This window comes from Eucyclogobius newberryi, unplaced genomic scaffold (genome assembly GCF_026437365.1).
Source record: "Eucyclogobius newberryi isolate DKJ021-1_F unplaced genomic scaffold, fEucNew1.0.hap1 SCAF_21, whole genome shotgun sequence".
Lineage (NCBI taxonomy): Eukaryota > Metazoa > Chordata > Actinopteri > Gobiiformes > Gobiidae > Eucyclogobius > Eucyclogobius newberryi.
In genome coordinates, this window is record NW_027315846.1 from 18,697,615 (window position 1) to 18,708,403 (window position 10,789).

At 43.0% G+C, this 10,789-nt stretch overlaps 1 protein-coding gene across 2 annotated transcripts; it reads left to right on the top strand.

Annotated features, from left to right (window-relative positions):
* The first annotated feature begins 421 nt into the window (after positions 1 to 421).
* LOC140370203 (bcl-2-modifying factor-like) lies at positions 422 to 10,395 on the top strand. 2 transcript variants are annotated; one of them, XM_072457245.1, is made up of 4 exons: positions 422 to 644; positions 2,101 to 2,298; positions 2,755 to 2,961; positions 3,388 to 3,711. In XM_072457245.1, the coding sequence occupies exons 2-4, from the start codon at positions 2,127 to 2,129 to the stop codon at positions 3,411 to 3,413; spliced, it is 405 nt and encodes a 134-aa protein (XP_072313346.1). In that variant the 5' UTR covers positions 422 to 644; positions 2,101 to 2,126; the 3' UTR covers positions 3,414 to 3,711. The 2 variants fall into 2 exon arrangements, with proteins under 2 accessions (XP_072313346.1, XP_072313345.1); XM_072457244.1 differs by lacking the exon at positions 3,388 to 3,711 and adding an exon at positions 6,249 to 10,395 and having other exon boundaries at positions 423 to 644; positions 2,755 to 2,957.
* The last annotated feature ends 394 nt before the right edge of the window (positions 10,396 to 10,789 follow it).

The following is a 10,789-nucleotide window of genomic DNA, read 5'->3' on the forward strand; positions in this document are numbered from 1 at the left end:
GAAGCACACTCTCGGAAGCACACGTCTCTAAAGCACACGTCTCTAAAGCACACTCTCGGAAGCACACGTCTCTAAAGCACACTCTCGGAAGCACACGTCTCTAAAGCACACGTCTCTAAAGCACACTCTCGGAAGCACACTCTCGGAAGCACACGTCTCTAAAGCACACTCTCGGAAGCACACTCTCGGAAGCACACGGCTCTAAAGACACGTCTCCGCACATGAGTCTGTCCCGGTCTTTACTTTGCTGTAGTAAAGCGGTCTCGTGCTACGGGGAATTTCCCGTCCACGTGCGTTAAAACTGTGTCGAGAAGGCGGGATCAAAACAAAGCCGTTCATTGGTTCCCGCGGCCGTATGTAAATGAGTCTTAAGGGGTTAAAGCTCCTGCTCGCTGACACAAAACAGAGTTGGCCGATAGAAAATGTCTTTGCTTTAAGTGGGCTTCATTTACTAAAGTTAAGCCCCGCCCCGGCGGCGGAGTCACGGCGGAGCTGACGTCGGCGAAATGAAATCGGCCGCTTGTCTTTCTCCTCAGAATGAAGTTGTCGTGGAGGTGATTCGGACTAAACTTTTTGATGCTCACGGATATGAACTCCATCTTATTTTTCTGACTAAAGCGGTTACAAGAAAACTTGTAGTTTTGGTAAGTGGAATAGTACACTAAGATATTGTCTGTGTTTGGACATAAAATCTTCCACTTTATTTATGTCATGTATTACCAACATACGTGTAGTTTCATATACATGTGTAATTAAATCATATCTTAACAAAAATCCTTGGTTTATGCTCTGAATTGTCGACGGGAGTAGTTTGCTGCCGGCATCTGAACACGACACGGACCGGTCGTTGCACTTGCTACGTAACTTACGCACCCGTTACACACTTTTACAAACACGGAGTCGCGCTCATCGGTCTCGCTCTTTTGGACCACGATTTAGACCGTTTGTGTTACATTAAGCAACCGCACTTGTCCGGTCCTTTGTCTTAACCTTATAAAAGGTTGAAACGTCTTTAGACCGGTTAGAATTGAATGTATGGAACAGGCCGCCTCAGAGTCATTTAGTCTTCTCTTGCTTCCTTTGTTGCGCGGCTGTAACTCACATGTTGCTTTATGTAATTGTTTGGTGATAAGCCTTTTCTTGTGGCCGAGTAAACAGTGTTTCAAAACAGAGCCGCGTCTCACCCCTCCTCTTTGGTTTGGGTTCTTTTGGTCTGCAGCAGGGGGAGCCACTGTCTGACAAACACAGCAGCACGCAGACTCACTAGTGCACAGACTCACTAGTGCACAGACTCACTAGTGCAGCACACTCACTAGTGCACACAGGGCACATGTCCAAGTCTTCCATGTACTTTGTGAAGTGCTTTTACACATATGGTTTATAGTGAGGGCACAGGCTGAAGTGTGAGGTCTGGACATGTTCATGGCCTCTGCTTATGTTGGATGAACAAATGCAAACTCTTTGTCCGAGCTGGCAGCCTGACAGACCAGGGAGAGTCACTCCTCACACACTGTCATTACCCTTTGGCTCAAGCTCACACTTTCTGTGGTGGGAGTAGTATAACCCTATAATACAATTCAGTGGCAATTTGTGGCTTCGTCGGTGGGGCATTGTAGCAACTTACATTTTGTCCATATTTTTATTATTCAGGTTTACAGCAGTTTATTTTTGTTGACTTTAGAGAAAGTCGGCGGGTGTATTTTATCGCTCCAATGCAAAATGAGAGTGTATTAGTTCACATTTTATGTAACCATTAGATAAGCTGTTGGGCTCAGGGCCAAACTGCTGCTTGGAAAACACAGAGTCCATCTCTGATTTAACCCAGCGAGCCAAACCTTCTCCAGCGAGCCTGACCACAGACAGTGCGGTTCATCACTGAGTTGCACACATTTAACTACAGTCACAGATGATGAGGGCCCACCATCTGTTCCCCCCAACATGACCAATGAGACTATTGATTCAAGGTACTCACTATGATGCAGACAGGTTGTCTATAATTGGAAACAAGCTAATTAATTCATAATAAATGTTTGTGAGCTCATCTCATTGACTTTTGTGGAGAACATTTTGACAAATGCCTCTTTTCGCCTTTTACTGCAGGGTCACTCAGCGTACAGCGAACCCGCATGGAGGATGAGGAGGAGGATGTGTTTGAGCCAGACCTGCACTGCTGGCACACCACCTTCAGACAGATAAAGTGTGAAGACCGGGCCACGCAGACCCCTGGCCCTGCCCTGGCCCCCAACAAAGGCATGCTTCCCTGTGGAGTGGCAGAGGAGCCCAGACCACTCTTTTACGGTAAGCTCTTCACTCACATGTTTGTTCAGAAGAGGTAAAGGGAACTGGCTGCGTGACTAGTAGTTATAAAACAGAAGCACGCTTCTCTAACCTGAGATAGTGTGAGAAAAGTGTATCTCTGTTGTCCGTATGATCACCCCTCGGCGCCTGATAGTCCAGTTTTTATGATCCACACAGAGTGTACCCAGCTGCTTTGCCATTCAAAGGGCGCCAGCCTGGCACTGTGAGTCACGGGAGGTGACAGCAGTGCTCACCTGAAACAGAACAGAAACTGGATAAAAGATGGCACTTTCCCACTCTGTCAATTTACAAACGTACGACTCTCTCAGAGCAGGGACCAAACTACAGACAAAGGAGCATGTTTACAAGCCGGTCAAATTGAACAAAACTGAATTATTAGGCCAGAAGAAGTCATTCATAGCTGCATGATTTTTGTTTTCATCTGTCACCCGACAGGCAACGCAGGTTTTCGATTGCACTTCCCGGCACATTTTGAACTTAGTGAAGATCAGGAAGCAAGTGGATCACTACAAGAGGGAGAGATGAACGGGAGGGAGCCCCTCCCCAGGCAGCCTCTGGCAGCGCGCAGCATGGAGGCCTGCATCGGCCACAAACTGCAGCTCATAGGAGACCAGTTCCACCGGGATCACTTACAACGGGTGAGTGCATTGGCACCAAATGTACATTTGAACAAACTTAAAGCTTGTTATTGAAAGGTTTAGCCCAAACATAATAAAAAATACCAATATTTTTTCTTTCATTGTTCATCTGTTTTCTAAAGAATGTAAAGTAAACCAAAGTTAAAAAAATACTGTGAGTATTTTAAGTGAGTTAATGTACATTACTAATTAATATTGTAAATTACTACCACAAACATTGATACCCACAGAATAGACTTTATTTGTGTACAGTGTGTTACTTGCCTGTTTGTTTTGGTGAGGCTGAGCATGTGTAGAACTTTATCCCTGCATCAGCCCCCTTGGCCTCTGACAAAGTGAACCAGGGCGCCCCATCCCCCAGCTTTTGCCAGCTCGGAGCCCTCCCCCAGCCTGCTCTTCCTGTTTATTTCTCTCTTGTTTCCCCGGGCAGGACTCTGGGAGGATGCTTTGCCTTGAACAAAACACTAGCGCTGTTCCTTTCTCTGTCTGCGTTTTGTTTTTCTTGATGAAAGCTGTTGCACAAACATCTACTTTGGAAGCCTCAGTGTTGGGTGCAGGAGAAAGCAGAAGTGGCGGGAGAAGGTGTACGTGTTGTAACCCGAAGCTGAGTGCGTGAGCCCTGAGGGAACAGCTGTGGTTCCAGGGAGTCTCTCATCAGGCTGAGACAAACAACAGGCCTTTATACACTCTACAGTATCAATGAGGGAAATTCAACTAAATAGTACATAATGAAGTCGGTTTGTGAATTGGCGCTGCACATACAAATTAACTTGTCTGATCACAGCACTTATCAGACTTATTTACGCAGGCTGTACTGTGCATCATGACTCATGTGTTGTGACACCAACGATAGACATGAGACAACCAGACAATGTCAGACTCTCGTTCTTGGTGTCTTCTTGTACGTCTGGGTTCTGCTGACGTCCCACAAACGTGGGCTGGCGCGGAAGGAGGAAGTGGTTTGTGGGTAGGTCCTTGAGTAAACTTCACACAGGACAGTGTGACCCCCTGGCTGCTCGAGCCCTGCCATACCAAGGTGACTTTAGGAGATAGACATGGGCTGTGAAAGTATCTTGAATAACTATTTTCAGCCCAGATTCATTCTGTGCAACTATTGTATGTTAAACAGGCTTGAATACAGCTGTTTGTCTTCCTGCTGTCCCAGCTCTGTCTTTGGTACAATATTTTGTGAGCCTGTGTTAGCATCTTTTCTGTCACAGGATGATAGCACATATTTAGCACAAGAACTTGTCCCTGAGCCCTCAGAGTGCTTTGCTCAGCTCTTTTCTTGATAGATTTGGGAGTGCTATGCCTTTGAGTGTTCTTCATGAGGCCCGTGGCCCCTGGCTAAAGCAGGGATTAAGTAGCGGAGCAGAGTTGGTAGATGCTGACAGATAAATTGCTCCTCGTCAGAGAGAGCTTGAGGGGACTAAGTTCTCCCAGAGGAAGGCCCGGCCATTTGAGTAAGGCCAGTAATGACAGTCACAATGGCAGGAAGACTGCTGCAGAGGGCCCGCTCCAGAGTTGGGTTTCATCAGTGTTTTTTTAACAGACGAGTCCTGGAGCTTTCGATAGGAGGTGTTGAAAGCTGGCTTGAATATCACTGTGTGTGGAGCTTTATCTCTGTCCTGTTGGCCTGGGGGCAGGGCTCTCTGTCCTTTCAGAACCTAAACCTGTCCTACTCTTTGAAACAGCTGAGTATTAGGAGCATAGCTTTTAATCAAGTTACACTGTAGAGGATGGTGCCCAGCCTTAGCACTGCACGTAAGTGCAGTTAATTTGTGTGCTTCTTACATCAGATAAGCCTGTGTTTGTATTTGGCCTGTGTCTCCTCCCTGATGTGACTAATCCAGTGTCTGCTGCAGAGGTTAGTTAGGTTAGCTGCTCTGTTTGTGCTGGCAGATAAGGCCGTGCTTCTGAGCAGCCTAACAGACGGACAGACGCACGGACAGTGATAAAGCAAACCAGGCCAGTGTCACCGTGACGACAGGAGCATCTGTGCAGGCTTTGTCACTTTATCAGGAGCTAAAAATAGACTTTTTCTGACAGCTGTGGGAGTGACTTGTGACTTGTTGTGAAAGTGGTTCACTCGTTTCTTAATAAAACTCTGTCTTTGTTTGTGCTGATGATGCTCTCTGAGGGCATGAGGTCAATTTCACAAAGCTTTTGTTTATGCAGATTAATAACACTCATACATGTCCCTTATGGTAGACACATGCTTCATACAATGTTTTTATCAGACCATCTCTAGTCTACTTTACCCTCCCAGTTCTGGAAGAAATGGGACAGTGGAAATAAAATCATCTGAGCTTAGGCCACAGCCTGCAAACATCAACACAGGTTGCTAAGGCAGACTAAGGCTTATCACAGTTATTAGGTCCATGTCAGGACACCTTAACAGACACGTGCTGTATCTATCATCAGGGAACTTCACTCATCTGTTGTGAGTTCAAGAAGGGGTCATGACCTTACCTGACCCCATACGTATGTTTATGATCTAGTTTGAAAATAGACGCCGTGCTCTCGGACAGGCTGGAGTGTGAGTGACTACTGTACCACTGATATGTGGCACACAGTCCATGACTTTGGTGAAGAGCTCCCTAATCCCATTTGGAGCAATTATCTTATCTTCACTTCTCCAGCGCACTGATAGTAGTGTCCCTCTAATCACACACAACCCAACTGGCTGCAAACCTGACAGCCTCCTGAGCAGCTTCTGCTCGCACCCAGAAAAATCAGGACAAGTGTGACTTAGTGATGAATGTGTTTATAGCCGGGGCTGTCTGAAGGAAAGCCCACATTATATGACAGGACAGACTGTTGACAAAACACGAGCCATGTTCCGCTGTCTAGTTTTGGCTTCCCGTCTCCAGGATATTTTTGCTGACTTCTGGTCACTCGGGGCGTTTTGCAGCTCCTAGATTAATTGCAATTAAACAAAATAGCAATTTGAATGGATGCAATTGTGGTCATTATATATATATATATATATATATATATATATATATATATATATATATATATATATATATATATATATATATATATATATATATATATATATATATATATATATATATATATATATATATATATATATATATATATATATATATATATATATATATATAAAACCCTGAAGTTGAGACCTACAAACATATCCTACATTTCCTTTTATTTATTTCTTATTTTCAAAGGGAATCAATGCTATTGTTAATATATATGTCACACAGAAACAATGCTTTATGAACAAATGGATTTTTACAAACGTGAGTCTTTCTTGTGTTGCAGTATCACCAAAACCAAAGGAACCAGGGCCCGGTGTGGTGGCGTTTGGCTGCAGCGCTGCTCAGTCTTCTGTTCAACCGAGGAGGACGAGCCGCAGCGTGGCAGAGGTGAGACGGCCCCTTTCCTTCTGTCCCACATGAGGAACTGGACTCCTAATGGCACTGTCTAATCCAACACGGGTCTGTTTTGGAGAGGAAAGAAAAAGAGAAGGTCACCGCGGGACGGAGACAACCAATTTTTATACTTTTTTTTGGGTCTTTTTTTGTCTTTCCAAGGCGATGCCACAATGTTCTGAGATTTCTCCACAGGACAATGTCAATATTTTGATATACGTGTTGTAGAAGTTTTGTATAGTACTGAATGATCTTTTTGCACTTCAACATGTATCCTCTGCAGACCCTGGGAATGCCTTATCATTCAAATGTCTTCTGCCAGAAAGAGTATTGAGCAAAAATCAAGAAGAAGGTTTTCTTTAGTGAAGTTATCTGGGCGACCAGTTGAGTTGATTTTCTAATTTTCCAAAGACTTCCGAACAAAGCATTTTGCACCTCAAACCATTCATCTGTTAATTTGTGTGTTGTTAATTTGACAAGATTCCTTTATTTTAACATTGTTTTGGTATGTAAACATTTTTTTTTTTAAAACACTGGGAGCATAGAGACGTGTATGATGCCTTTAAAACAAATTCAACATGCCATATAAATACATGGACATTGGCCTTCCACTTGGTCACATGCTTTAAGTCAACAAGCTGGAGAAGTATCGGGGTGGAGTCAGCGTTAGCGTTAGCATCACTTCTGGTTAAACAAGCCTGGTAAGTGCAGCTGTACAGTCAAGTGGCTAATATTGTCAGTGTTACAAATCCTTATCAGCAAACAGCCTTTTATGCAAATCGATTGGGTACACAATTATTATTTTTCTGACTGAAACCAATCCAAAGCACAAAGAATCTTTTCACAAAAATTGCATCAGGCTAATTTTGCAGCATGCTAGTGATGGGCGCTATCAGTGATTTTACTAAGTACTACTATGGCGAGTATTACTGACCAATGACTTTTTCTATTACTGGTAATATGTATTGAAACTCCTCTACTGTAAAGAACTTGGTGTTTAGAGAAGTAGCTTAACTGATCTAAAAATGAAATATATGTTCACAGAAACAACACTCGCTTATCAATACCTCAGTCAGAATTGATGTATTGATATTTTGGTACTGGTCCGCCCATCACTAAGCTGGAACGTTAGCGTCTTGGATTATATCATATACCGCTGTATTTTCTCCTATGTTTTTACGATTGTTCTCAGACTTTCATGCCCTTTGAGTGGAGCACTGGATCCACTGTTTTTGCACTATACTACTACGCATCCTTCAAAAGAGATTGTTACCCAGCAAACCTTTGTCTCCCTGAAGGTAGCAGTTCAAGTCTTATATCCATTTTTAAACTTCAGAGCCTCACTATTTCTGGCTATGACTTCTGGAAATGTTCTGAACAGCAAACGAATAGCAGCATGTGAACTTCCCTCAGGCTGCTGTTACCCGGCTTCTTTTTTTACTATAATTTGGGAGTTGTTTTGTCTACGATGCTCAGATCTGATTTGGGTATCACAATCACAATTGACTATTATCCTAATGTTAAGGACACTGTTGAAGATACTGTATGTTTTATCATTGCTCATTCAGCCAACTCGTGGGCCCATGGAGCAGAACATATCAGGGCTCTTCATGTGCTTCAATGTAGTGTCATGGTTATCACTGCGTAATAAGGATTTGTTTCCTCTTAGATCTCTCAGGGACAGATTTTGCAGCTACTGAGAATCCTTGAGAATCATTCACTGTTTGCGTGCAAGCAGAGAAATGTATGCCTTAACGGCACTGTACCAAATTTTGACTGTCTTAAAAACGTTAAAAACAGAACTAGTTCATTTTAAACTGTTTGCAGCGGTCCAAACATATCCTTCTCTCTGTTAATGCATTCCGAGCATCCTAATTATTTAGTTTATAGAAGCTTTTCACAACTTTCAGAGGCAAGAGTGGCGTTTTGCTGTCAGGCTATTGCTATCAACAACTAGCATGCTAACAGCGCTAACCAGTCATACTTCCTGAGTTACGGCTGATAAAAAACACTTTATAATTAGATGCAAACAGCACACAGTGGTCTCATTTTGACCCTAAGACTTTCTTTTACAGTATAGTATCTGTACTAGAGCATATTTTACTTGCTTGCATGGGGAAAAAAAGCAGGTACAGACCCTTCAATCAAATTATATAATGCAAATTGATGTGAAAAACAAATCAAATCCTTTCACACTTCATCATTACTGAGGCGGTCATGAATCGACTGAACAAATTGTCTTTGATCGCCATTTTACAAAGTTAGGTCTAACATAGCATCATTCCTCTTAGACTTTAGTTGAAGTTGGTGCGTTTCAAACTCACATTTCTCTCTGAGCGAGGAGGAAGAGCAGTGGTCATTCCAGTTTATTCTGAGACGGGGGGGGGCTGTGGTGGGCTGGGGGCTCCAGAGTGTGTGGGGGAGAAAGGGGTGAGGTGCACTGAACGATACGGTTGTGGTTATAGTTTCCTGCAGATCCTGAACGCTGAGCCAGTCCAGGAAGCCCCTCCCCTCACCACAGCCTCCTCCTCTTCTTTGGCCATTCTTTATGGTGGATTACTTCTTTCGCTTATCTAACTTATTTTTAGTTTTATTTATTTTGTATATCAGCCTGTTTCTCTCTACTGTATACACGTGTGTGCAATCCTTGTGTCTCTGCTGGTCTTAGCCGGTTGTGTGGAGGCTAGCGTTGTCAGCCCACTCCTCTCTGTCTTACTCATATCCTGCAAACAGTTTACCCACAACACCAAGAAACAGTAATAATAACACTTTTTTTCCTTTTGTGACGCCAAATTGTTCTACCTCTGACTGAGCTTCACGGCTTTGAACGAGAGCAATAGAGTGCCATGGACACTGGTTAATGGGCAGTTATTAAAAGACAGTAGTAGGAGTCAGCTCAGAAGTTCGTGTGATACTTGAAAACCCATAGAACTACCACAGATGAGACTTTTGGGCTTCAGGGTGACTGTTTATGCAGGAGTCTTATACTTTTTGACCCGACCAATGCAAACATTCAGTTTGTGGTTTAGGAAAGCAGTAATTTTGATGCAGTTTCATGCAGTCTTGCCTTTTTAAAGACACAATAGTTGTACTGGTGACATGATGATGATGATAGTTAAACCAAGAAAGGTTGCCTTCAGAGACGTTAAATGTTGAATCCTATGGTGTTATTTGAGTTTGAACCTTGTGTTGTAATCAACATGCACTGGAAAGTACAGTTTGTGTAGATCCCATGGGTCCATATGCGTTGTGTGTTAATGTATAGTATATACTCTGGGTTGTTTTCTTTAGGCTCTGTGGCCACATTGCAGTATATATTGTGCATTGACCGGGGAGGCTGGGCCTGTTTGATTGATTTAAAGGGAACACACCACATAGTGCCCTGTGTATTCTGTTGTGACGTTCCCGTACTGCCCTGTGAGCAGCCGTCCCTGAGCCGGATATGTTGTTATGGAAACCGTCAGTGTCTTGAATCTTGTAGTCCACTTTATATACATTTTTGAGGGAGGTTTTACATTTAAACAAGAACATTTCTTCTTCATGGTCTTTGTTAATGTTTTAACATGTATTTTCATAAATGGTCTGTTTTTGTAGACAGTCCAAACTTGTACAAAGTCCATGTGACCAGGGGCATTAATCGAGCAATGAGATGAATCCAGCACACATTCCCTGCACATCTCTATGTGGGTTTAACCCTTTACTGTTGTGGTCACAATGAACTCCTTTAAACAGTGAACACAGGAATATGCCTTTAACTGCTCAGTACTACAGTCTTGATTATCACACACTCTCTGTATACCAAGAAAAATGAGACCCAGCGAACATGTAGCATTTATGTAAACATTGACTGTGTGTTTTCGAGACTCTACTGTGCACTCATATTTGTGTTTATAGATATTTTTGGTTGTTAATATTCAATGGAAGACAATTTGTAATGTAGTGCAATATGCTGTACATATGGAGCTTTGCTCTACAAATCTTTTTCAGGATTTCTTGTTGTTTATTGGTACTTTTTCAATAAAACTTTATTGAAGGTGTCATGTTTCCTGATGTTTTTATGCACACAGTAAAATAACCAGTACACTAGCTGACAAAATCCATGAACCAGGTCAGTTTCTTTTATGGACTTTACATGAGCATGCTGGCACCACTTCCTTCTGTTCACTGGACCAATGAGAAACCGTGTCTGCTCTCAGACACACAGCCAGAGTACAGTTCATGTATTTTGTGCTCGCCTCCCACTCCTGAGTGCTGCTTGTGTTTGAGAGAGGCTGCCAGGCCTCTGAGGCGTTCAGCTCACACAATGCACCTGAACCTCTGTTAACACTGTCTTCACTCCACAAACTCACCTATCAGCTCCACACTTTATAAGAACTCTAAAATCACAGTCGAGCTGGACTTTCACTTCCAGCAAAACCCACAGCAACATGA